This window comes from Genypterus blacodes, unplaced genomic scaffold, assembly GCF_046128005.1.
Source record: "Genypterus blacodes isolate CSIRO-AG114 ecotype Tasmania unplaced genomic scaffold, CSIRO-AGI_Gbla_v1 ptg000348l_1, whole genome shotgun sequence".
In the NCBI taxonomy this organism is placed as follows: Eukaryota; Metazoa; Chordata; class Actinopteri; order Ophidiiformes; family Ophidiidae; genus Genypterus; species Genypterus blacodes.
In genome coordinates, this window is record NW_027467132.1 from 614,472 (window position 1) to 641,928 (window position 27,457).

Consider the following 27,457-nt stretch of genomic DNA (forward strand, 5'->3'; position numbering starts at 1 on the left):
TAGACATTCAATGTGTTGCGTTATACATATAATTCATAACACTAAAGAAGCTCATATGAACATCATGTTGTTATCCATAAAATACTACAAGAGCAGTCTCTATCTATCTAACCTGCTTTAAAGGTGCAATATGTCCCATCTCCACAAGAGGGTGGTATTCATCTTCTGCACGGTATGTAAATAGCGCAACAGTAGATCATAGAGACCCTCAAATGAGACCCTCAAAGGACTTACAGCACCACCCCAACTGCCCTCTCTCAAGCTCCTGCATAATTTGCCCAAACGCGTGATCACAACCCTATTCACAACAAGTTTCTCCAAAATATTCTCTGCAGTTTACAGCATTGAGTCTAGAGTAGGTATGGTCCCAATATTTTTTGTTGAATTGAATTGTTCAACAGATACGAGTCCATATGAGACCAAACTCCACCAACTAAGAACAAACGGACTTCAGCTGTATCACTATGCGTTGTCTTGGTGGATATATTGCCACTATGTGGTCATTGGTTGTTACTGACATAAGTGTGAGTGCGCCTACTCTAACAAATTGGATTAAGGTTACAGAAATCCATCCAATCAAACTAAACTTTCAAAAGGGGGTGTGGCTTAAACTTTGCTGCTGCTTTACTCTTGGCACTGACCTTCGATCACAGTCAAATAATATGTCCAAAGGTTTTGATCATTACACAAAGAAGTCATATTTAATGTAAGTAACATGTTAATAATAACCATAGTGGTGAGCTTGTTACACTGGGACGGCCTTATGGACTGTGAATGTCTCTTTGCCAACTCTGCCTACACCAGAATCAGAAGTGATAGCTATAGTCATGTGTGAAAACAGGAAGGATCCAAGATATAACTTCTCTAAGGACGACACCATCACTTCCTGAGAGCCAATTCCTTATTCTTGCACCCATGGATGACTGCTGTGAAGGAACAAATGAGACTCAAGACGAAGTTAAGACAAAGAAGAAAGAGAGCTCAGGGTGAGAAACACATGCACAGAGTTGGGAGAAGATGCTTGTTTAGTGGAAAAAGTAGTCAAATCACATTCTGAGGTTATTCTGTATTGAACGTTAATTAAAAACATGCTGAAGGAAATGTGGTTTATGATGTCATGTGTGCTTCAATTGCATCTTCTTCTAGTAATCTCCCCAATTCAGTATATTAATCCTAAAGCAGTTGGAGTAGCAGCCTTGACTATTGGATATGTGTGTGTTTTGTGTTGGTTATTGCAGTGACAGGCTGAGAAATAAGGCAGGAAGGGCGTGTGAGTGTTGAGTGGTTTCCTCTCTAGTGCGTTGACTGATCAAAACCAAGAGTAGAGCAAAGGGTGTCAAGGGTGTGTTTTCTCCCTGGGTTTTTGCGGTAGCTCTTGTACTACCTAAATTGTGTATGACAACAAGAACAAAAGAAGACGTCTATTGGTGAAGAGCTGCAGCGCCTGTACTCTCCTTCCTGTGGCCTTCCTGCAGCTTGAGAACCTCTTTCAGATTGCAGTTTGTACATGTGACTTGGTTTCCGTTGGTTGCCTGCTTCCGTGAATAGTAAAAGAAGAGGCATCAGACCTTCAGTCAGAGCAGACGGAGGCAGCTGAACTTCACACACGCCAAAAAGCTCTGCAACCAGCGAGTCAACCAGCGATATGGTCAGGGGATCAACCGTCAGTGGCTTGGGAAATCCACACCTAACCACCAGTGTAAGTAAATGCACAGTGCACTAATGTTGCACTGCAGCATATGATTAGTATGATATTATATTGCTTAATTTGTTGATGCAACTCTACATTATAGTAATTCTGCTTTTGAAAGGTGTACAAACAAATGTTGCATATTAAAACAGTGTTCATCCAATGCAAAATCTCCTCATTATTACAGCTTGGTGCAGTATTTGGATGTACAAATGCTCTAGATAGGATAGAGAGGGTAACAAATAAAAAAATAACAACTAAAAAAAACAACTTGTATCAGGTAAGTAAAAAAACATCAATGTGGATTATGTTTTATTTTAGAGTAATTTATTTTAATTAAAGTAACATAGCCCATGATTTTATTTATCTGGAGATAATGGTTATAATAGTGGTTTTGCAACTGAGTAACACTAAGACAAGAAAGTAAATAATTTGGAAAAATGTGTTGTCTTTGGAGACGCTATAGGAAGTGACTGAACATTTAGAATAGTAATAATTAATTAATTAATATAAATTAAGATGATAAATTATACCTGAAAATTTTGATCACAAAAAAGAAAGCCTGTTCAGAGGAATGATAACAAAATGAAAATATAGCTAACAGGGCGAGGGGATCATTTAAATAGACGCGTATGGAAACAAGGCATAAAAACAAGGCTTTGATCATTTCATTTGTATTTATGCCTCGACTATTTATAATTACGTGCTCATAATTGTTTTCTTTCAGCTTTTATTATATGTGGATGTATACTGGAATAGAATAGACTTTATCGTACCTGGGGGGAGATTTGTCTTCTTCTCCAGTGGGTCTGCCAATCCTACATGTAGACGGACAGACAGACTTACATTACATACAATACCTGCATAGCTACACACATACACATGCATTACTCTGATAACCTAACTTGTTAAACAGTTCAAAACAGTGTAGTTATTAGTATTAACAAGTAAAAAATAGAAATAAATAAATAATAATGGTAAAGAAGGTAATAATATTAATAATAATAAATGGGTGTGTCTTAATCCTATTTCACAACCCCAATTCCGAGCAGCCGTATTGCTCAAGGCTCATTCAAAAGCCTTATCGAGGTGGCACAAATGAATTTCTTCACCAGTTCAGCCTACAAGAGGGTCCCTCTGTACTGAAGGGTAGCAGCTCACATTCACAAAATAAAATATAGGTTTGATCAGCTACCATCAATTGTAATGTATTAAAGTATTTGTATAATTCCTTTCGGGGTTTTGAAGACCAATATCATTCATTTAACATTAGTGAATCTAATTGAGAGAGAAGACAAAGCAAAGGGTGTGTGAGTCGTAACGGACGGACGAACAGATGAAGTAAACCTGCGTACACACACAGTACATCAACTATCACAGCAGCTGATATTCATTGGCTTAGAGAAAATTCAGCATCCACGCTACTCACTTGATTTGCCCACCTATGACACATGAAATGGGCCTTAGCTGGAACCCATTTGATGACTTCTTATCCACTGTGGTGGCAAAACCATTTCTTTTTGGCTTAGAATAAATTACCTCTATCACTGATGACAGATTAGGTTAAAATGTAAGAAGATTAGAAAATAATAAATGCCCTTCCAGAGTCATGTTAACATATGATTCATCTGTCTTCAGTTAATTCCTATCTAGAGCCATCAGTAACATAAATGTTTGATAAGCATCAGTGTAAGAGTCAACAAACCCTCACACAGCCAGGCTTCATCTCTCTCTTTCTCACATCTTTGTCTCCACAGTGAGGATGTTAAGATGCCAGTCCACGGACTCACTCCCATCCTGCTTTGCTTCTTCTCCATGTGGAGAATCTCAATGCTGGTGTCAAGTCACCCACAACACATCCGATGCCAACTGGTAAGGGGATAGGAAATGATACTGCCATTCTAACAGATTTACAATAACAAATAAAAGAAGATCATTGAAGATATTTTGCCTGTGGGATTAGTTTTCCTAATTTCCCCCAAGAATAAGACGTTTTAGTACGCTGATGCCAAATTAAATGATTATAGATGTTTTTGTTACAAGGAAAATGCTGATCTTAACCTCCTATATATGTGTGTGTGTGAGTGTGTGTGTGTGTGTGTGTGTGTGTGTGTGTGTGTGTGTGTGTGTGTGTGTGTGTGTGTGTGTGTGAGAGAGAGAGAGAGTTTTTGTTTTGCTTCTACTGCTACAATCAACCCAATGTTCCACCTTTTCTGACCTGACAGTGATCTGAGATGATCACAGCTCTACGTTCAAACAGCATCAATTATTGTTCATTTTTTGTTTCAAACTAAAGGACAGAAAAGCTCAGACTTGGTTGGACTTAAAAGAGGAAGCAGTTCTCCTTAATCAAACAAAGAATATAAGATACTGTCGCCTGGCACTTCTTCCTTTTTGAATCTTGCAAAAAATAAAACAGCTGCTCCACAATACCAGGATGTGACTGATGAGCTTCTCATCCTGTTGCAAGATGTTATATATTTTTATTCCCACTAACACATTTGAAATATTCTGCTTTTCTCCACAGATACAAAGAACGGCTCTGTGCAACAATGGCAAGCTGTCCTCTGTGCCTTCAGGCCTGGTGGACGACCTGGAGGAGCTTCAGCTCAACCACAACCACATTCAAACACTACAGGATGATTCAATTCTCCATTATCCCTCATTAAGAACCTTGAGTTTAGTACGCAACAACCTGGAGCGTATTGAATCAAACACTTTCCAAGACTCCAAAATGTTAGAAAACCTGAATTTAGCAGAGAACAGCCTTCACGTCGACTACCAAGAAAGCAGCCATGCACTAAAGAAGCTGCCGTTGCTCAAAGCTTTAGATCTCTCAGAGAATAAGCTTGATGACGATATGGCTGCCGTTCTTCTGCAGAATATGACATCGTTGGAGTACCTCAATCTCTCTGGAAACCTCCTTTCCAGACTGGATGAGAGCTCATTTGAAAACCTCCACCAGCTGAAGGAACTGGACCTGCAGCGGAACACATTGTTTGAGATCGATTGCGCCTTCGACAGCAATCCCAAGCTCCAGCGACTCAACTTGGCCTTCAACTTTCTGCCCTGCCTAACTGACTTCCACATGACCCAGCTGGTGGTCCTTAACGCCAGCCACAACTCCATCGAGTGGTTTGTCACCAGACAAGACCTCAATGATACTTTCTGTCTGGAAACACTGGATCTAACAGACAACAAACTGTTCTTCTTCCCTTTTTTGCCCAACCGAAGCCACTTGCGGAACCTTCACCTTTCCCACAACAGTGTCAGTTTTTACGAACACTTGGGAGACAACGACACATTCCCAAACGCAACCACAACTGTTCAGTTCTACAATCTGAAGGACAAGGAGACTAACGTGTCGGCTCAGCTATGGGACGAAAGTCTTCACGGTGACATCTCCTTTCTTGAGACTTTAGATCTGAGAGGAAACCTGGTGGAGTATTTCCCGAAAGGATTTATCAGTCAGATGCCAAATCTTTCCAGACTTCAGATGTGCACCAACTGTTTGGAAGCCTTGAATCTCACTTCCGAACAATTCCCCAGTAGTCTGTATGAGCTGGATGTTAGCAACAACAGGCTGAACATGATTGTCGCAGATGCTGACACACTGACCGTCCTTAGCAATCTGACATATCTTAACTTAAGCACGAATGCTCTTCACTGGTTACCTTCTACATTGCTTTCCTCACTGCCAAGCCTTCGATCAGTGGATATCAGTTACAACAACATAGACATCTGCCTATCAGAAGACTCTGATGCCCGTATAGACACTAACTCCTCCTGTGTGGTTTGGAAAAATGTTGCATCCCTAAGACAACTCTACCTTAAGGGATGCGAACTTAAAACAATCCCACCATCTGCATTTTCCGGGATGTCTTTAACACACTTAGAACTGTCCGACAACCCAGGACTCATTGTCCAAAAATCAATACAAAGCGTAAGTGGAACATTACAGCATCTAGGTTTAGGAAACACTCAAATTCAATCCATTGACTTTTCCCAACTTCAAAGGTTGAAGTCTTTAAACATTTCACAAAACGCCCTTACACATCTTCCCGTCACACTTCTAAGTCTTGACCTGAAACTGCTCGACTTAAGGGATAACAGACTCCCCACTATTCCCTGGGGCCAAGCTAAAGCATTAGCCCCAAAACTTAACACAGTTTTCCTCACAGGAAACCCTTTCAACTGCTGCCAAACGGAATGGTACAGGGAATTCGAGACAACAAAGACAATCGATATGGTTGGTCGGTCAGATCTTGTATGTGAGGATCTGACCAAAAGAACCCACAGAATGGAGCTTTCCCACTCAGCGCTGTGTGGGAACGAGGATGGGGAGTCCATATTCTGGTACCTTCTACTTTTTGTACCTTTCTGTCTTTTTTTTGTGGGAGCTTCAATAATTGTCCTCCTCACCTTCAGACCCGAACTGCTAAAAAAATCAGTCAAAAAGAAATGCTTGAAGCCCACGTCCTACTGATACTTTATAAACCCTTAGACCTTGTCTTGTACAGTGTCATATTGAGTAATATAACTCTATGTACGAGGGGAATAAAAATGATTATAATGTAAAACTGTCTGTGATAACTAATAAGCAACTTTGTAACATTTTTCTTTCAATATTTGTGTGTATTGTTCACTGGAATGAGAAAAGTCTGGTTCAAATCCAGACCACAGTCCTGTTATCCTGATATAAAGATGTGGCTAAGCTTTTAAAGGAAACTATATTTGCGTGTGTGTAAGCATGTGCGTGTTTGTGCATGTGCGCGTGTGCGTGTGCGTGTGCGTGCACGCGTGCGTGCAGGTGTGTAGGGAGGCAGTAGCTCAGTGGGTAGAGCTTCCGCTTGGGAACCGGGGGGTCGCCGGTTCAAGTCCCTGCCGAGGTGCCCCTGAGCTAGGGATCGACCCTCAATTGCTCTGTGAAGGGTGGTAATGTAATGTAATGTAAGTCGCTTTGGATAAAGACCATAATGTAATGTGTGTGTGTGTGTGTGGAAGTAGTGTGATGCAAGCTGTTGCTATAAGTGGCAAAGGAAACGTGAAATTTCCTGTTTTGCAAAGATGTGCAGCAACTGCCCAGTTCTGTATCTCAGATTGGAGGGGGTTGAGATTTCCTTCCCATCAGAGACAAACAGATGCGTGTTTGGACGCATTGTTAACATCAGCATGAAATCCCAATGGTTTCATACTGATGCAGCCCAGGTATAGACCCATATATTAAGAAGAGCCGATTCCCTCAAGGGGCCCCTATGTTTAATCAATATTGTCAATATGTTTATCAAGCAACAGCGTTCCATTTGTTAAGGCTGAAAAGTGACCAAGTGGGGTAGAATACTGCATTTGGCTGCATTGCTGTGCAGAGAGCTGTAGGTGTAACCAAAAGGTAACCAAAATACCACTGTGGTGATAGTTTAGGTCACGGTGGTTGAGCAGAGAAAGAGAAACCAGAGGAGTGAAGACTTGAAAATGCAAACACTTTTTAACACTTTGACATTGAAAAGTAACAAGCCAGTTGAGACCATTGGGGTTGTTTGTTTTCAAAGACCTGTACAGTTAAAGTCTAAAGTCTAAATAGGCGGATCAAATTGATATTGGGACAAACCTGGATCCAACAAGGCATTTGTGAAAGAGTGGGACTTTTTCTTTACTTTAAAATTCTCAAAAAAGAGGAAATGCTTTTTGATTACTCAGTGAATCAGGTCAGAGGGTTTCTCAGCTGTAGGGTGTGGACAGTGACACATTCATCTTTCTTTGCTCTGCTCGCCATTTTTACCCCCATAAAAGGACAACTTCAACAGAAACTTAGAATGTTCATATTTGTTGTTCAGATCCTTTTAACTCAAAGACCTTCTCATTTGATGGGACCCATCATTTGAAGACTGCTAGTGTCATACTCGGATCTTAGGATCATTTAGGACCAAGAAGGAGGAGGTGGAGGACACAACCGATATATAAATGCTCCTCCATCACTAATTCCTATTTGTCTCTTCCATCCATAGCATTTCTTTCAGAACTCTACAGGTTTCTCACTGTAACATTTTGTAAATTGTAACCTGACGTTCCGGTTCTTGAGGCTTACCAGAGCAGAGTGTGGTGAAGCCTCTGAGGTTATGCTTGATTTGTTTTCTCTTTAAGTACCTGTCTTGTGTCGTCCATCAGTTAGTTCACAGTTTCACAGTGCACATTCTGACCTGCCATAAGGAGGAAACAACCTGGAAATAAAAGCTTTAATCAACATTATTAGTCACATATGTCTCTGTTATACGTCTCCTGATGGCCTGGTTTAATGCACCTACCATGTTTCTATTCAAGTTTCAATTCAATTTCAAGTGAACATTTAGAATAATATAAAAAGAAGATGCAAATTGAATAAAAGTGCCTAAAACTGTAGCAACATCACTTCTGAGAAAATGACACAAAACTCATTTATGTCAGTTCCCATCAAGGAAATAAGATAATACCTCTCACCACATGATATAGTTTGTTTCAGCGCCACCAAATCATCTTTAAACGAGATTTTAGACTACATATTAGTTTACAGCCCAGCCACAGCATGTCCTCAAACTTTCCTCAAGCAAGCTTAACATCCAACACAGTCATTTACTTGCAAATGCATAAGGGAATGTACTATCAGCCCCCAAATCTGCTTGATAGAAAGGTCAACGAGTGTTTTAAGTGAAACACTTTAAAGAGGAAGTGAGTTTTCTCAGGCATGCTATCGTTGGCTTTATCTCATCTGCTTAGTGCTCTTATTTATAAAGATAAAGGTGTGATGGAGAAGAAAATGTGCCTGTGGTGAAACGGCAGGCGGCTATATTTACCGTTGTGTATTCACACACACACACACACACACACACCCACACACACACACAGCAGTTCACCTCAGATATTACTGTCATTTAGCATGAAGCTTTAAGTTTGTGCCTAAAAAGAATATTTAAATTTTTTATGGGATATATTCTCAAAATTATAAGTTTTTGGAGCATCACAATTCAACTAGTAAGAAAGATGGCAAATATAATTTTAAAATAAATAAGTATGGCAATTTAAGCATGCTTATATATAGTATACAGTGTCCATTTCCTGTGGTTGAACATGTTAGTGGATGAAAAAATGGATCCTCATCTGGTGGTGAGAACATAGAGGCAGTAACAAAGTCATGTACTTCAGGCTTCTGGCTGCTTGTTTGGTACATAATGGCAGTCCGGGTGTTAAACAGATATTTTTAGACAGGAACTCACGTGGCCCCATAAGCCCGTGTACCAGGCAGCAGGCCATTCTCAAAAGTCAACTTCCTCATTAGCTTTCCTGTTTTTATGACTGGAGAGGACGCCATTTGTACTGGACCGAGTGTTTATTGTGCCAGGCTGTCCTTAATACTGAACAGGTTTACTAGTGACCAGTGTTACATTTCAGGCCAGAGAGAAGTCAAGGATGTAGTAGACAGTGAGAAGGATGGCCAATAATGACTGATAAATTCTAACTGGGAAAAACGAACTGGGTCAGTTTGCACTCCTGCTGCATGGAAATGTGGAAGCCACCTGGGAATGGTTCACGATAAACCCTAAAATAACACAGCGGGTAAAGGTGTTGGCTGTTTGCGCTTTTGTATTTCCTCAATCGTTGTGAATCAGATGGCATTCTATCAGCCAGAAAGAGCAAGAGTGAATCAAAATATGAAGGACAACACTTCATGCATAAGTTCATAAATGATACTCACCTGACAGGCAGAGCTGTGGCATCAGTTAGACCTTGGTTTACTGTAACTAGATGCAAATGGGAGTATGACAAATTAAGACATTACAAACATTAAAATCATACATTTAGATTAAAATTTGGCTCACATAGAAAATCAACAGCAAGTCTTTGCCATTTCCCATGTCTGCACCATTAGAGGTCCTTTAAAACACCACAGGGTTAAAAAAGAAAAAGAAAAAAGGCAAGTTGGTATGACACAACACAATATCGAGATGTGAAGTTAACAATTCTGAATCTGCCTCCGTTTGTGAAACTCAGCATCCATTTGTGCTGAGCGTGAACATATTTCACATTTAGGTCACATAGCAGACAAATTACTATATCATATGATCCATCATAGCAGCACTCACAGGGGAGGAAAACAAGAGCAAACACACACGCACACACACGCACAAAGCTTTGCTGCCCTCTAGTGGTTTCAAATATTTTCAACAAAAATAATAAACAAAAAAGGGCCAATCAATCAAAAAGACTAATTTTCCTCTAACCGACTAGAAAACTGCATCATTTAGAAATAAAAACATGACTACAGAGTGTTTTTGTCACTTTAATGCACTATATTGTATATTTATTTCACAATTGAATGCAATCATATCAGTTGCACAAAAACCAAAAGCAGAAGACATTTTTTTAAAAATTTGGATGTGTTTGGAGTTGCGCTTTGAGTGTGAGAGGAAATGAGACATGTTAGTAAAGTCTACTTATTTATTTTACTTTAAGCCTTTTTTTCTTTAAACATTAGTTCTACAAAAACCAAAAGCAATAAGCGCTATTTTATATGTATGAACAACAACCCTGGTGATACAAAAATCAGAAATATTCTGGTAGATACAATTTCAGAAAGGCTGTTCCTCACTTCTTAATAATTTAAATTGAAAAAAAAGAGAGCGTTCAATACTAAAAGAGGAGGCTGAAATGACTTCAATACTGTTGGGTGTCGCTACAAAAAAAAAACGTTTAGTTGTAGAAAAGATTGAGTAAGTGGGGTCGGCACTTTAAATGACTTAAATTCATAAATGCTTGTTATCTCTGCAGTTTCAAACTTGCTTCGCTCAGTCAGGCTCCAGTCAGGCTCAACTTGAACACAGCTGGCACGCATAGTTAAATATCACGCTGTTAAAACAGTTCAAGCTTTAACAGCCGATACACCGTAAACAGTATCAATCATAAAATAAAACTTGAAGTATTCAGCATTGTTGTTCACTTCCACATCGTTGCAATTATTTAAAAAATAAAAAGGAGCATCTAGTGTGACACTAGTTGCAAAAAGCTGGAATATTATTAGCAGTAAGGGAAGGAAGAAGATCACATTAAAGGCATCAGGGTCACTATCTGAGTTACAAACTTTTAACAGAGGATTGTTTTCAAAAGAACACAGAGTTTTGGATATGTTCTGGCATGTAATGTGGCCTGCAGGGCAAACAGAAAGGCACGGGAGCAGGTTTTAGAAATGTGCTGCGGTTGAATATGCATGAGGCGGTGGGTCCATTTCCTTTCCCTTCACTCAAATCAGTTCTTTCCAACATCAATAACCAGAGCGAAAAGGCTCGGCTAGACTTCACTAACCCACTAACACGCTGAAGTTAAAGTGAGGCCCTGCAACATAATATAAATATGAGATCCCAGCTGGGTCACTGAGGGGCTGGAGGCTGCTCTTCCATCTGCAGAGGGCTCAGTTAAGCAGCTCCAGGTAGGTGATTGGCACTTTACCCTTCTGGTTTCCTCGCTCACCCATCAGCCAGTCCGAGTCCATGCCTGGGACGCTGCTGACTGTGATCACCTGGAAACACACGAGGCGTGATTTTCAGGCTTGCAGAGTTAATCGACTTTTGAAGAGCTTCTGCTGCTTATCAGACATCTTTAACATCGTTATGAAAGAGATCCCCGACTGCTTGTTCCATCATTGTGACATGTGAGTGACACAATGGCCGCTCAGACTGCAGGGTTGCAGAGGAAAGTTTCACAAGAAAGGGAGTAAGAAGGGAGTAGGCCTCACCTCGTCAGCTAACAGCGAGAGTTCACTGCTGCTGGCGGCGTCGTAGTCGTAAAGGACTCGGGCTTTGCGGCTGCCGCTGGAGCTGCGCAGTTCACTGAAGCCGCCCGACGTAGCCGAGCTGCTGCGGCCCGCGGACGGGCTGGGCAGGGAGGCCGACACGGGGATGGTGGGCACCGAGATGCTGGCCGCGCCCGACAACGGCGACTGGTTGTTGTTGGAGAATGAAGAGGGGAAGCTGCAGTGAAGAGGGGAAGGTGGGGGGGCAGAGGAATTACTTTGACGTAAACTGCCACTGCTTGATAGTGAAGTTAGACACGACAGCTGCACACAACAAAGGCGGCTGATATCTTACCTTCCCAGCTGCTTCTGGAGATCCACCATGTACTGGTAACACTGTGCGTAGTATGTAGTCTGGGCCTCCACAAAGTCGTTCAAGCAGCGTAGGTGGTGTGCCTGTAAACATGCAGGTAGGACAGGTGAGACCTCTGTATGGATCACAGGGTTACAGGTCCCTACATCTCTCAGGGACCTGGAGCCACGTTGGTCTACGTACATGAGTGCTGCTGACGCCCTCCAGGAGCAGTCGGGTGATCTCTGCCTGCCGGTCAAACTCGCTCTGGGTCATCCTCAGCTCCTGCTCTGCCTGAGAATAAAGTTATGAAGTTAAAGCGCAACATAATATCCTGTGTGTCTTGGTTGAAGAAATGGTTTTCGATGCACAAATGTCAGCACATGTTCAATGGCAGCTTCATGCATTATAAGGCAGTAAACACACACACACACACACACACACCTGTTCAGGACTAAATAAAAGCCAGTTCAAGAAGGATCTGTGAGGTGGGAGGTCAAGGAAGGATGCGACAGGATTGAATATGCTGGAACAATGGCTGGTGGAGTATTGCTAAAAAGCCCCGTAAACATATGGTCTGGAGCGGAGACTGACGAGGACAATGGCTGCATTGTCCGGGGCTCGCCACAGTTTACATTAAAGCCAAGCAGGACAGGAGGACAGGAGGACAGGAGGGCAGGAGGACAGGAGGGCATTCACTGATTCTTGGGGTTTTCTTCTACAAGGACTCAAGGTTTTCCATGATGACATGAAATGGATGAGACACGGAGATAGACACCAGCTGTGGACATTCCTACCAGGGGGCTGCTTGTGCATGTGTGTGTGTGTGTGTGTGTGTGTGTGTGTGTGTGTGTGTGTGTGTGTGTGTGTGTGTGTGTGTGTGTGTGTGTTTCCAAAGATGGCCCCAACATTCCACTCACCTCTGTCACTTCCTTTGCTCACATCTGCTGCTTTTGCGTTGTGAAAACAGTGACACAGTAGTTAGAGCTACAGCTGCCGCACAGCCACAGCCAACACACCCCATCACAACACCCCCCCCCCGTGTGTGTGTGTGTGTGTGTGTGTTTGTGTGTGTGTGTGAGAGAGCAGGACAACAGCAGGCTTCCACAAAAACCACACTGACCCACACAGTGATAATGCAGCAGGTTCCATATTCCTCATCCTTTGCTTCCACACGGCCTCAGATGAAAGGAAGGAACGCTCACAATCTATCGTTCAAAACAAAGATCAGAGTGTAGGAAGGGTGTACTCAAGGGCCTGAATTTGAATCTCCTTGCTCTGAAACCTACAGCCAAATAGCTCTGCTGGGTTCCAGCCCAGTTTATGACACTCACACATCACTCAGTTTGGTTTAGTGATGCAGCTTCTGGGTGTTTTACAGAAATAACAGCAGCTTAGTAAAAGAATTCAAGGATCAATTTAGTGTCGTGGCACTCTCACTGCTTGTGTCACACTCTTGCTTGAACAAATTCTCCAAACCAGGACAAAAGTAAGACACTGCATAAGATCACATTCATGAATCCAAACGTCTACGCTGCTCTGCGCTCATGATTCCCTTCAAATGAGACGATTCTCCACGCTGATAACGATCATCATGCTCCGTTAGGCCCCTGGTTCGTCATGCAACACATGTAGAAACACTGTGCCAGGGGAAGAGGCGCTACATTTACCAAAAGGCTTTCAAACCCAAAGGAACACGATGTGGGATAAAGACAAACATAAATGAGGGGATGTTGCTGGAAGAGCCGGGGACAGCAGAGCAAGACAGAAGTGTGCAGAGAAGAGGAAGTCTGGACTTCCCAAAGCAGCTCATGTGACTCATGTCAGTCACATGAGATAAAATGGTTAGTGTCTCATTGTGTAACTCGACGACGGCTGATGTGACTACAGGCCAGCGGCGGCAGGAAACGCCCTGATGGCTCTGCTTCCTGTGACAGGAAATTGGCTAATGGTTATGTAGAAACTAGAACTGACCAACGTCATTATGCAGCATTAAAATGATCAACAAACATGGAGATGAAGCACCTACATATTGTGTGTGTGTGTGTGTGTGTGTGTGTGTGTGTGTGTGTGTGTGTGTGTGTGTGTGTGTGTGTGTGTGTGTGTGTGTGTGTGTGTGTGTGTGCGTACTCACCGCAGCTCTAGCGTCGGTCATCCGGGCTTTCTTTAGTCTGGTCTTGGCTGCATCCAGGTCCAGGCGTTTGACCTGCAGTAACTTCCGCTCTTTCTGGACCCAAAATGGGAGAAAAAACCCTAAAATGAGTCTAAATTCTTCAGCTTGGGCTCCATAAGTTCTCACTGATGCGTTTATTTGCTTTGTGTTATGTGCTGTTGTCATTTCAGAGGCTGGACTGTAAGGTTGGTGTTTTTTACAGGACACCGTTTCTCCTGAAGGGTTCACAGAAGCTAATGACAGCTTCAGGAGAAAGGTGTTATAAAGACTGACTGCTACAGAATCCCACTGAAACATGTTGACGTTAACATTTCTCTCATTGCAAGAAACTACCAGCAGGTGTTGCACAAGAATTTGCCATTTTCTGCTCTCACCCACAAACCGCCTGTGTGTGTCTGTGGTATTTGCTACCGTTCACACACACACATCACATTCACAGGCGACAGAACAGAAACACTGTTACCCTAACACACCTCTGACATAAACGGTTGAACCGGATCTCCGCAACTTAGTCGTATGTTCTCCGTATCCGGACCACACTTACTCAAACACAATTAGTGGGTCTGACAGCTTGCATCATCTTAAACCAACTAGATAACTCCCTCCTGTTCTTTACTTTCACGCCATCGCTAAACTGAGCCTCCTTTCCTTTCTGATCCTGTTAGACGGGTTTGAAGCCTTTGGCATCAACCTAAAGGTCAAAACACACATTTGAACTTCATTGACATTTCTTCTGGAGACACAAATGACCTTCATCTTTTCCTATCAAAACATTTTCTGGATGTTCTTCATGTTTTAGAAGCATTGTGGAAAGGTTTGGAGATAAGTGTGATGAGTATGATGTCATATAAAGATACGGACGGTCCAGAAGGCCATCCTGATCTACAACACTGATATGGTTATGTCACAGATAAATGGTCAAAGTCCAGTGAAAAGTGAAACTGTTCTGAGACCGATGTGTGGCATCCAACTCACCAGGATGGTTTTGAAGTCGCCCTCTAAAAAGTTCCTGAAAGGTGTCAGGAAGTTGATGGCTGCACTTTGGATGAGTTCCCGCTCTGCTCCGCCAATCTGCTTCTCTGTTTCTCCACACTTTATCAAAGCATTTCCTGCAAACATCCATGTTATACAGACAAAAAAAATCACATCATTTCCACACTCCAACACCAGTGAGCTCTACACAGGTGGGTGCATATCTATCTAGTTTATAGGCGGTCAGGGAACATGGTTGCTACGGGAGAAGGACACGGTCGTCTGAACACCAGAGGCCGTGGCAGAAGATGATTATTCACACTGACGGAGCAAATCTAGAACACAAGACCGGTCTGGTGATCGTGCAGAGACGAATGGTGTCAAAGTCACGGCAAAAAAGGTCAGAAGGCCCGGTTTATGTCTGAGGTAAAACACATTTATTTGTTCAATAAATGGAGAAATGTGTGGACGTTTAATATACTGTACATACTGTAGAGGCTGACCTGAGTGACAGCCAAACCTTTCCAGAAACTGAACAGTGACTTAATGTTAGTTCCACTTGGTTCCTGTGTGTCGGTGCGTGGCTCACCGTAGGCAGCTCCGGGACCAAACTCATTTCCTGATTCGATCATGGACTGGCCCAGCAGCTCGTGGTTGTTCAGTCGTGTGGGGACTTTCTTCTCCAGTTTCTCGTACAGAAATTCCTCCAGCCGGACATCTGCAAATTTCAAGGGGAGAACTCAATTACAAAGTCACAGGACTGCATTAAGAGAGGTGTAAGCAGCCAGATTGGGACTGAGGGTCAAAGTGAACTACAAGAGATCTGGCTTAAAGTAGGAAAACGAAAAGAGCAGCAACAAACTATGAAATGGAAAAATGAACAACCTCTGTGTCAAAACTAATTTGGTTAGTTTCATATCAATACATCACAAGATGAACATCACTACTGTGCCAAACGTCTATGGCGCATTTTACGTAAACACAGAGTAGAACAACAGTGGTTAACCAAGCACAACCTGCAATCTACGGCGTATGGGGAGATTGTCTGATTGTTTATCCAGCTTGTGCTGTGGTCAAACTACAGCCGGAGTGTGAGCAGCACTGTGGCATCAAGGTGTGAGCTGAGGAGGACGGACAGCTGAGCTTACAGACACCACAAACACTCTTACACTGTGGCTCTAAATCCTGCTGCTGGAGACCCATAATTAGGTTTTCCATCCCTCCCTGCTCTTCCCACACATAATCAGCTCCTGTATATCAGGACTGTGAGGCACCAACATCTGATCAAGTGACTCTAACAGGCAAACATGCACAGACCCTTCTCTGACTCACTGGGCCCCACTTTGAGTACAGCTTCAAGCACAAAACGTAAATTATTCTATATCTTATACTACTGTAATTGGAGAGCGTGTGTGTGTGTGTGTCCGACAATCCAATTTTCATTTCTCTAATCCTCCAAAATTGCCGAAAACCTTGTCCAGAGGTTTAACGTTTGCGTAGGGTGCTTTTCCTTTCATTTACATTTTTTATTGCATGACAAATTATAGAAGTGGTAGACATGAGTGGATCCACCCTGGCGTGCCACAGTTGTCAATGACATCATGACTTTTAGGGGGTGGGGAGGAGGGGCAGGGGGAGGCTGGGGAGAGAGAGGGGGTGAAATATCAGGAGGAAGACTTTACGAGAAGAGGAGCACTTGTGTGTGTGTTTGTGTGGAGTTGCCCTGAGTACTAATTCTCCAGCCTCCTCCACTTGCCTCAGCCTGTGTGTGCTCATGGTGGTTGTTGTTAGTGTAACGCCAGAATCTACACCAACACAATATCAGGGGAATGTAGTTACGATCGCTCCATTACGTTTATTTGGATTGGATTTTAATTGTCTCATAGTTTAAGTGTCTCATCGGAACATTCTGCAAATGATCCAGAGCAGCTGTTCCATTCAGCAAATCACTGATAGGGCCAATTAAAACATTTGATTGTGTGTTCTCTTTTACTGCAAAACAAACGCAGCTTTACATGAGGGAAGAAGAAACGGCAGTCCTACATTAACTCCAGTCAATCAGATACTGTACATCTCCTAATTACCTGCTGTTCCCTGTAGGTCGGACTTTGAGAATGAGCGATCCTCCTTTTACACTTTCAGATATAATATTGTTATTTTAAAGCTCTCTATAAAGTTCAACCACAGCATCCTGGTTGGTTTTATTGTCATTATTATTATTTTCCTGAAATAGGGCCACAAAACTTGACAACAAGGCTGTGTACGACTCTGATAACACACTTATATTAGACACTGGATGAAGCTACACTGTGTTTCCGAAGCTGAAAGATGGATCGTAGCCGTAAAACTCCTTTACTGTTTGAATAAACTGCTTGCTTTAATTGTGCTTCTTGCAGCAATTTCCATCCTGTATACGCTTTATGGTTTGATCCTGCTGCTCACTGTCCGGGGTTTAAAGAGACACACACAAAGAGAAAGAGAGAGAGGAGGCCTTGATGTCTCCTGTTGTCTCATATCAGTACAGTTAACATTTAAAGTGTCCGGTTTATGAATGACTTTTTCCCTGAAGGAAGGATCCAGCTATCTGATCTGGAGCCCAGTTCACCAGTGGGTCCACACAGTGTGATCTTACTCGGGTTGGGCTGTAGTAACACCTCTGTCTGCTTCATGATCCTCTCTGCCCACAGCTTGGTGCTCTCAGCTCGGATGAGTAGATTCTCCAGATGGGCGTCCAGCTCCGTCTTTTCCGCCTGGCCCAGCTTCTCCTCCGTGAACTGTGACACAAACGGTGGATTAAAGCGACACATTCCGCCCGGATAATGTGGCGACACGCTAAGTTAAAGCGAAAACTTCACGGAACTGACGGTGTCACGCAACACATCTATGTTGAAAAAGCGCCCAGGGAATGCTGTTGTGACAGGAAGTAGTTTGATTATAATTAGCCACCTGGGCAGCTAATGCTAACAGCGTAATTAATCAAATAAGTGTTTTGAGGCCTGCTTTGCTGGTTAAGTTTTATATCTTTAGGTGTTAACTCTAAAATACAAGTGAGATGTGAAGAATGTCATTATAAAAACACAAACAATTCTAACTCGTGAAAATAACGACAATTTCCTGAGTTGCAAACACAAACAACAACATAGTTTAGCATGCAAGCTAAGGCTAACAGACCAGCTAAGCTAGCGGCTAGTTTATCAGAATCCACCAACGCCTTCAAACGAACAAGTCGGGGGAAACTTACTTGTACCGCGCGGCTCAGGAAAGTACCGGCGTCCGCTGCTAATCTCTTGACATTGAAATCCATCTTTATTATCCTCTTATAGCCAAACTTAGGTCCTGTAACACTCAAGCTACCATCTCTGCAGAAAATGTCATTGAGGCAACTTTTTGTTGTTGCGGTTCCACCCAGCTGTTGAATCCGGACAAAGATAGTATGTCAACAAGAAAAGTCACTGCTCCGCCCTTCATGCAGCTGTGTAAAGCTCAGCCTGTGACGTGTAGAGAGCAATTGTCGACAGTCGAAAAGGAACCCAAATCATAAACTATATACTTATACTTTATATCAGTAGTTCCTAAACTTTTTCTGCACCCTTTTATACCTTTTATAGTTTTTTCACGACGTAAAACACGTGACACGATATAAAACAATACGGGTCGGCTGATCGGTCTGACGGGTGTTATTTCAATTCAATTTCATGTAATGTATCGCATTTGAAATAAAACCCTAATTGTATTAAAGTACAGAGATGCTTAACTCAATATACTAAATTAAATATAAAATATCCGCTCTGATAGCGATATTAGAGTGTCTACACTGTTAGGACATTTTGGGTGAATAGAAGAGGAAGAGGAAGACGCAGAAAGATATGTACCAAAGAGTGTCAAGTGGGGCAGACATACATAACTAAATACATATTATTAAACCTGAAACTGATTGTGATCTATATGGGTGGTGTGTGTGCACTTCTGTCCGTCTGCTCTGTGAAATAAAACGCCACAGAATATAGCAGAGGCCAAACCCCTTCATATTATTTATCACCCTCCTTGACCTCTTGACCTCACAGCTTCTCCCGTCATCACTCACTGACCTTGGTCCACCTCTCTTCCTGAGTTATTACCCAAACTCCCGGCTCTTGTAATCTCTTCACAACTTTCTTCTAAGTTGTGTTATTTTCTAATATAGAGACAAATGCGTGAACATGGCACAGGGCCAACAAGTGAACGTGGCAACAGTTCATTTATTCATAGTAGTAGTGCAGTGTGTGTGTGTTTTGATTAGGGGAGGAAAAGATGCAGGCTCATCTGTTCACCTCAGACTTGCATCAAGGCCAGACCTCAGAAGTTTGCAATTCTAATGAAGGTGACACACAAGTCAACGTGTACTGTAAGACCGATTATCTTGGGTAAAGGAGGTCAAATATTTAGTTTTTAATGGATCGGATTGGAATGGAATGAACTGTAGCTATAACTTCCATGCTGCGGTTGACTCAGTTTATTTACTTGTGATCTACCTTGTAGTGTATGCAGATTAAAGCGATAAAGATTCAACCCTGAACTAAAATATCCTGCAGAATAAAAAGGCAGATGAACTGAGTCAGCTCTGGGATGAATAACACATCAATATTATTGCAGAGCACAATACTTTACGGGAACTCTTTCTTTATTGAAAAAGTTGTGCTTGAAGACCTTGGCAGATTCGGAAAACAAAACTCCTCTCAGGTCTGGATGTAATTATGCCAGATAGAGGTCGCTACCTGCTGTGTGGGAGGAAGTCAGGCAGAGGGAGAAATCCAATGACTTCCCCTCTGCAAACCACAAACACACGCCAGGCACAATCTTTCTCCTCGGTTAAATAATAGTTTGTTCATCTTCACATTTTGATGCTGTGCTGTATTCTTAGCCTGGACAAAACAAACACAGGCTGTTGTGTGTGTCCTCTCCATCGCACAGACATGATATCAAGCAGCCCGTACTCATCATGTTACTTCAAAATGACATGTAATAAGAGGTTATGTAATACATGTTTACAACAAAGCATTAAAACATTTCAAATGAGCCTCATGTATCGATAATACAGAACCTTGGCTTCAACAAATATTCATTTATCATAAGCAAATCAAACACTAGCCTGCACACACGTTTTCACAATCACACTATGTCAAAGACATTAAGACTTTGGCTTTCCTTTACGCTTGGATACCTCTCAGAAGTGTAGGAGAAGGTGCTTAAGATGCACGAATAAGGCAGTCAGCAGTTTTCAGAAGGCAGTACAGCTCCTGGGAGGGATGAATAGGTTGGAGTTTCTAGTTGTTCCTGTAGTAAATCTGTGTCTATCTGTTCTTTCACTTCACAACAGTGTGCTCTTGGGAATAAGAGGACCCTAAACTCGGTGAAAACCTCTCTCTTCTCAATGCAGGTTTCCTAAGATTAAAAAATTTCTGTTGACAAATGGAATGGTTGGTGATCCTGAAGTAGTTTATTTGCGATGAATGCCACCGCTGAGGAGCTCTGGATTTTATGTCCTCTCCCATGAGCAGGACACAGCTGGAATACTTTGCACGAAGACAATTCACATTGGTGCATGATGCAGCTTTGACAGAGCAAAGAGATTCAAGTTTCATTCAGTGCAAGACTTTAGAATGTAACTGTCATGGACTGCCCTGCCAAAGTGCAAATACAAGTGAAGAGTTTTCTCCTAAAACCCGAATCAGAATTACTGAATTTTGACCACATTTGTGGCCAACTCCAACAGCATAGGATATCTGAATGTCCTGCTCCTCCAAGACTCTGGAATCCCCTGGAGACCGGTCTGAAAAACACACCGAGATGACAGCTGAAAGTATCTGAGAAGCACAAAGCTCTAACACCATTTGAGTACATGTTCATTCCCATCAGTATGTGAGCTTTCAATTTGATGACCTATGTTCAGTCTGACATGTAAATCTTGTTCCTATTCATGTTGGTTTCCAAGAGTAAATATACAAAACCATTAGTGAGTTATGTCTGTACTAGTTAAATACATCACAGAAAGCCACACTTCCTTCCATACCTGTGCCCCAAAGCAGGCTCCTATGAAGGAGGCTCGGCTGGAAGTGCATCCCCCACAGCGCATGGTGGCCCTGACGGCTTCGTCCAAATGATTCAGAGTCAGGACTCCATGAAGCGCTGCCTGGAATGCATCAGGCAAAGCTGGACACCAAAAATTAAAAAGGGTTAAAAAAAACAATGGGTAACAGATGCTGACAATCTGGAGCAACTGCAGTGTTTTGATCTATGGTGGATCCTGATATGAAAATAATACACATTAAAATATCTAGAAATATGTCACGTTTCTTTATGATTGATCTGGGTTTATACAGCGTTTTATTGTATTTTCCTCTTTAGTTCTGCAATATCCTTTTATAATCACCCCACTTAGACAGAAGGCAAAGGGTAATCTTCATATGTTCATTAAGAGCCCAAATCTGTCAGCCTAGTAAAACCTGAGACACTCAACTCAGTGGGGAAGGGGAAAATTAAAGAAGGAGGGGAGGAGGGGAACCATTAGAAGGGAGATCAAAGGCAGGAAAGCCTACTGTCAGGAGGGGTCAGATAGGAATGCCAAGTCAACAGACCTGGATCCCGCTGGCTTCGTACCTCATGTGTTTGTGAACACTGCAGGTGTGAGCTGTTCGGATGCCTTGGCCAGGTTTCCCTTCACCTGGTGGATTTGAGCTGCAGCAGAGACGCAGGAGGAGATTTAAAACATATTGTGTAAATATTGGAAGCCCTCTTTGGCTGATACTGGTAGATACTACATCACTTTTATGTAGCATGTGTTACATTGTCTTTCTGAAATACAGATGTGTGATGCACAGTAGATCAAGAACAGATTTACTGTGACACGTGGCACACATTTGATATTCCTTTTGAAGACGTAAACAGGGGAAAACCACATGGAATTGGAGCCACACTCGTATGTGGGTACATTTGATCTGCCTGACTCTTATCGCAACACACAGAGAAATACTTTGTCATTCCAGCTCCCAAATCGTGAAATTTGACACTTCTCTACTTTGTCCACATAAGAATACTTTACACCGATCACTGACCAAACTTTAAACCGTCTAGTGAGTCCTTGCTTGCGCCTCAGACAGGATAGCAGCAGTGATCATCGCTGCTCACGGCAAACCTCAGAATACAATTAAATCTTTGCAAAGCATGAAAGATGCTTCAGACAGCAACAGCCTGGATAATTGCTGCTCTCTCTTCCGTGTCCATCCCATTATTTTTGATTAACTGTGTCTCGGAAACTGCAGGTTTACACATTTTGGCTGTATACTTTAACAAATGAATATGCAGCTGATTGGGTCGTTCCTTTAACCTCTAACCTCACCTATGACAGCCTTGTCCAGTTCCTGAGGGTTCTGTCGCTTTGGGTCATTCAGCTGGGCCAGTACTACATCCAGGGCTTGGGGATTGGGACCATTCAGGATAAAATGCTCCAAAAACCTGACATTACATAGAGATTAACATTGAAAGATGGACTGATGCAAACATTATTCACTTCTTAAAAGCGTCTTTTTGCAATTTCTCCTCGCAGAATGTCAGCAGTTGTGTTATACTGCATATATGTGCTGCTCAGTGCTGATGTGCGTCATTTCTTGAGATATGAAATATGATTTTAACATACACAGCAATTTTATCTAACCTCATTATTCTTGACATTATTCCTCCAAAGCTATGTCACTAAATAATGTTCACTGTTCAATGTTTCCGTCATTTAGTGGCTTTACCTCGCTGCAGCCAGTGTCACAGCCACGCACATGTCATCATTCTGGGTGACCCGTATGGCTTCCTCCACTTTCTGCAGCATCTCTGCCCGTCCAGCAAACTTGGCCACAACTGGAGCCAGCTTAGTGACGCCATCTATCTGACAGTCCACAGCACAACCTACAACACACACACACACAGCGAGAGTGTGTGTGAGAGAGAGAGAGAGATTAACCAGGTAACCATGCATACACACACACACCAGTTTAAGCTTACATGTACACATGCTTTAATCATGGTTCAGTGTGTGTGTTTGTTTGTGAGCTCCACCAGTTTCTGCTTTGCCAGCGTCCACATTTCTGATGAAAGCTTTCAGGCTTGCATGTCTCCACGGTCCATCGATTGGGAGGATGGCTTTTGGTCCTATAAACACACAGAACACACGGTTCTCTTCTCAGAATCTTTTATTCTGTACAATGATACTTCTCATCTGCCATAAAGCTGCTAACCGCCCAACTCCAGTCTACATCTTTGACATTTTAATCTATTATGGATCAGGCTTCACCCTTAGATCTGTCAGAGAGTGACTGCTCCCATAAAAGACTTATTTCAAAGGGAGACAGTGAAACCCACAGATTATGGAACAATCTGGCCCGCTGAGTAAACTTTCCCCAAACTTTCCTTTCAAAAAGTGCCTTAACTCTCCTCATCCTTGCCCCATTTATTTAATTTTGAGTGCTTTTTCTCTTCAGTCATGATGGCACAGCTGACAGTATTTATCCAAAGAAAAAAGACTTAAAGAGGCGGGCAGCAGCAGTTTACGGTTTACAGGATCCCAGTGCACCTTTTGTTATTATGATGACTTATAGCACTGTAGATAAATGTTACCATGACAACAGTGGCAGCAAGTATCAAAAGTACTGGACAAAAACACAAACAGGAAAGTCTAAATGGAACAGTTGTATTATGGATAGTGAATCTCCTGGGAAACGATTATGCGTGGTGTTATCAGGCAGTAACAAGTGTGATCCTTTAAAGCTGTTAAGTAGAGGATTAATGTCGGATGTGTCACAGTGTTGACTTGTTATTCTGTGAGATGAACCGTTACAGAACCATACCTCCACTCTTCCGGTAAGGATCATTGAGGGGCAGGTCGTACACTGTTCCCGGGCCAAAGAACTTATAGGTGCGCTTGGTCAAGTCTTCCACATTGACATCTATGGGTACATCATACACATTTGCAGGAACTATGAGTTTCATGAGAGTTCATATGACAGATGCTGCCTGATTGGTTCATTTCTTTACCTCCACATTCACTCAGGGATTCCAGCAGGATGTAAGCTTGGTCTCCGTAGCAGGTCTGCTCACCCGTCGTCCTGCGGTAAAAAGGATTTGCTGATTGGGGCCGAAACTCCGGACAGGGCTCCAGATCAGACAGGACTTCTTTAAGCCTGTCTGGGTTGTAGATCCAGTGCATCGGCTGGGCTGCACGGGTGGAGAAAAACAGTGAGGAGAGAAAAACAGTGGAACATTTAATGAAAAATATTATTGTTAGGTTTTTTTAGGACCTATGTACAGTATATACATTCAGCCTGTCATAACAAATAGCCCAGTGACACAATGAGGAGCTTGTGTTGGGGTTTAACTGTAGAATGGTCACAAGCATCCATTGTTGGAGACTGTTTCCTGTTGGTATGCATCATTAAACTTTATCATCCACCCATTCTCCGCAATCTATGTTGGGTTGCATGGGACTGGAGCCTATTGTGTTTGTGTATCAATGTGTTCTTCAGTGGCAAAGAGTCTGTATTCGGACGCAAACATGACTGGATCCACCCATATCCTGTACACATGTCTCTTATGGATATTGATGCTAATGATGGGGAAATTTGAGAAACATATAAGGAATTACATAGTTTATCACAGCTACTCCGCCTCTAACATTTCTTAAAACATATAGGGAAATGATAAAAAGACTTCTATCCAATATGAAGTATGGAAAGTGAATGCAGTATGTAGATCTATGAATGACAGGAATAAGGGCAGTAAAGGAAACAGATAGTGTATAGTTTGGCATAGGAGCAGCTGCTATAATTAACAGTCCCAGCATCAGAGTCCCGTGGTGTTTATCTTACCTGCTGCATCTGCTACTGCCGCCCCAATAATGGCCCCAATGCCTCTGTCAGCCACAGTCAAGGCCATCTGCTTTCATTACAAACAGAGCTTCAGTATAAACAACTCAGCACCCATGTGTCAAAATGAGATTATATTATATCATAACTCAAACTAATTTACGTGAAGAGCTTATAATACAATTAAGGTTAGAGGCAGATATCATTTTCTTTTCTCAACAAGATTCCCATTTAGGACTCAAGCTGAGTGAATGTTCCAGTTATGCATTTAATTTCAGCTTAAAAACGATTACGATGTCAAGTTATACACTGCAACGTTCTGTCTGATGACATTACATCAAGAAAATAAAGAACAAAAATCTGTCTCCTCCATGTCTGCTCTTTATAAGCACACGCTGCAAATGAGCTCACAAAACACTCCATGCTTAGAATATTAAGGCTTTAAATTATGTATGAAGTCCTTGGAGTGATAGAGTGAATAATTATGAGGCGTTGAATTGTGTATCATAGCATTAACAAGAACAGAGAGGTTTATCCTTACCTTAGAGCGTCTTCTTCACAGTTAACATGACACTTGTTGTTGTAAGATGTCGTCTCAGTGTCAGCGTTCTGACAAGTGGAGGGTGCGTTCACTGTCTGCACCGTCTGATAAGCAACCGTGCACACCAGTGACACATGATACAAATGAAGGAGGCCCAGGAGATGGTGGTGAGCAGGTTATGGCTATATGGCTTATTTGGCTCCTCAGGAAGATCTCACACCTTCATGTATCTAACTTGGAAGACATCAGTCTGCATGTTGACCCCCATCCCACCAGTGTTCCTGCGCCGGTGCAGAGCCGGGCCGCTCTCTGCTCTCCGCTTATCCCTAAACTCTCCTGGGTATCCAAGGTTATTGATTTTTCTTCTGGACTCATAGACCAGCAAAATGGACTGTTAAATCCCAGGTCAGCCGATCAATACCAGATTTAGAAAATAATGCACAGAAGCTGCATTGTTTTGGATGTTGAGTGGTGTGTTGTTCCAAATGTAAACCTTTAGGAATTAAAATGACTGATGTTTAAATAGCTCAACTGAAAGAACAAACTAAAACAAATCAATATTTAAGACATTGTGATGAAACAATCATTTTCTTACTGCCACGGTGTGTTCAACTTCTATTACAGGTCATGGCAGCATCACACACACACACACTGCAGAAGCAAGTGTCACATTCTGAATCTGAGGTCTGTGCCAAACAAGATTTACAGCCTGTTGTGCTTATGAAGCTTAGAATTACTAACAACTGACTCATGAAGTACTTAAATATAGTAACAGCGTAATGCATTACTTCTGCCTGTGTAAGTAGGTGCATGATTGTACATACAGCTGGAACAGCAGAGAGGCAAATCTGCAGGAAATGGTACGCATTTTCCTTTTGCTCTGGCTGGGAGGTAACATGTCCTTCACAGAGGGGATAAGAGAGCTGCACAAATAGATCAGCCACCAGATCAAGTGACACAATGGGCAGGGTGAAGCTCAATAAATTACAGCCTGGCAGGATAGCAGGAAGATATCGATGGAGTGTGGACAATGTGGCAGTACCCGCATGTTCAGGAGCTGCTGGGCTTTGGAGGCCTTGATCATCTGGCATGTTCAGGAGCTGCTGGGCTTTGGAGGCCTGGATCATCTTGTGTGATGTATGTGGGGGTTGTGTGCCTCATGCCAAGTGTTGCAAATAAACACAACGTGCAAGGCAGTGGGGTTTGTTTATTGACCTGCACACAACACTTTACTGTATGTTTCTGTCTGTGCTGTAACTTCTCAACATGATTTGGAATTTCCAGCAATTTGGAATCCAGCAAAAGATTTCAAATATTGATTTATGTTTCGATTTTGGCCAGAAACATCACTTTTCCAATCCCTTCTTACAACTTTGAAACATAAAACTAAACTAATTCTAAACCTGACTGGCTGTTAAACTTCTAGAGTAGTTTGTTTTATCTTGTATTGATAGATTTACATTTATGTAATATATGATGTTGGTTGTTCAATTAAAAACAAAGGATTATTTTTTTTCCAAAGACAAAATCATAGCAAAACCTAAACTAGGAAACTTCCAAAGTCATCTAGGAACCACCAGGGGGCGTTTCAAGTTTTAAAGGTGGTCCACATACCACCATTTGAGAACCACTGTTAAATGTGATATCTTCTATGTGTACTGTTACATCATTAACCCTTTGACCTCTGGTATCTTATTGCTTTATTGTTATGTTTTTGCATAGTAAATGCTTTAATCAATATGTTTGCGTGATTGTTGGGGCATTGTGTACTTCACACACTGGGAACCCACATGAAAAAACACATCTTGGCTCATACTGCGTCTGCCATATGTGTCGGGGCATAATTACACCCACAGTCTTGGAAACCAACCCTGAGTCATTACCTTTGATTATTTTAGGAGCCAGAAATAAAAAGAAGCCATAAAATGCCACTTTGCTCACTTTTGCAACAATGGACAATCACAAACATAAACCACGCTGTGATGAAAACGCCAGAGCGATACTAAAAACATCATAAACTGTTCAGATCAAATGAAGGTAATTTTTGTCAGACTGCAATTTGAGATAGAATCCAGAACGTTGCAATTT

The 27,457-nt window shown here is 42.2% G+C and overlaps 2 protein-coding genes and 1 pseudogene across 2 annotated transcripts; 1 reads left to right on the top strand and 2 right to left on the bottom strand.

Annotated features, from left to right (window-relative positions):
- The first annotated feature begins 664 nt into the window (after window positions 1–664).
- Window positions 665–8,635, top strand: nrros (negative regulator of reactive oxygen species). The gene is made up of 4 exons (XM_076138119.1): window positions 665–986; window positions 1,549–1,699; window positions 3,448–3,562; window positions 4,218–8,635. Exons 3-4 carry the CDS (start codon window positions 3,461–3,463, stop codon window positions 6,174–6,176), a joined length of 2,061 nt encoding a protein of 686 aa, XP_075994234.1. The 5' UTR covers window positions 665–986; window positions 1,549–1,699; window positions 3,448–3,460; the 3' UTR covers window positions 6,177–8,635.
- Window positions 8,636–9,988: 1,353 nt separating this feature from the next.
- Window positions 9,989–18,370, bottom strand: sh3glb1a (SH3-domain GRB2-like endophilin B1a). Its single transcript, XM_076138118.1, has 9 exons — window positions 18,186–18,370; window positions 17,577–17,718; window positions 15,534–15,662; window positions 14,948–15,081; window positions 13,934–14,026; window positions 12,004–12,093; window positions 11,803–11,903; window positions 11,451–11,685; window positions 9,989–11,234 (listed from the first exon to the last, which is right to left on the bottom strand). The coding sequence occupies exons 1-9, from the start codon at window positions 18,246–18,248 to the stop codon at window positions 11,127–11,129; spliced, it is 1,095 nt and encodes a 364-aa protein (XP_075994233.1). The 5' UTR covers window positions 18,249–18,370; the 3' UTR covers window positions 9,989–11,126.
- A 794-nt stretch (window positions 18,371–19,164) lies between these two features.
- On the bottom strand, window positions 19,165–25,527 carry LOC142988844 (crystallin J1B-like; annotated as a pseudogene).
- Window positions 25,528–27,457: the final 1,930 nt, after the last annotated feature.

Bases quoted from the DNA above. Each gene is read 5' to 3' on its own strand.
- sh3glb1a (XM_076138118.1), bottom strand. From the start codon at position 18,248: ATGGATTTCAATGTCAAGAGATTAGCAGCGGACGCCGGTACTTTCCTG. The intron at 17,719-18,185 runs GTAAGTTTCCCC...TTTGTGTCACAG, and splicing joins TCCTGAGCCGCGCGGTACAA to TTCACGGAGGAGAAGCTGGG. The intron at 12,094-13,933 runs GTGAGTACGCAC...CTTTATTCTCAG, and splicing joins TGACCGACGCTAGAGCTGCG to GCAGAGCAGGAGCTGAGGAT.
- nrros (XM_076138119.1), top strand. From the start codon at position 3,461: ATGCCAGTCCACGGACTCACTCCCATCCTGCTTTGCTTCTTCTCCATG. The intron at 3,563-4,217 runs GTAAGGGGATAG...TTTTCTCCACAG, and splicing joins AACACATCCGATGCCAACTG to ATACAAAGAACGGCTCTGTG.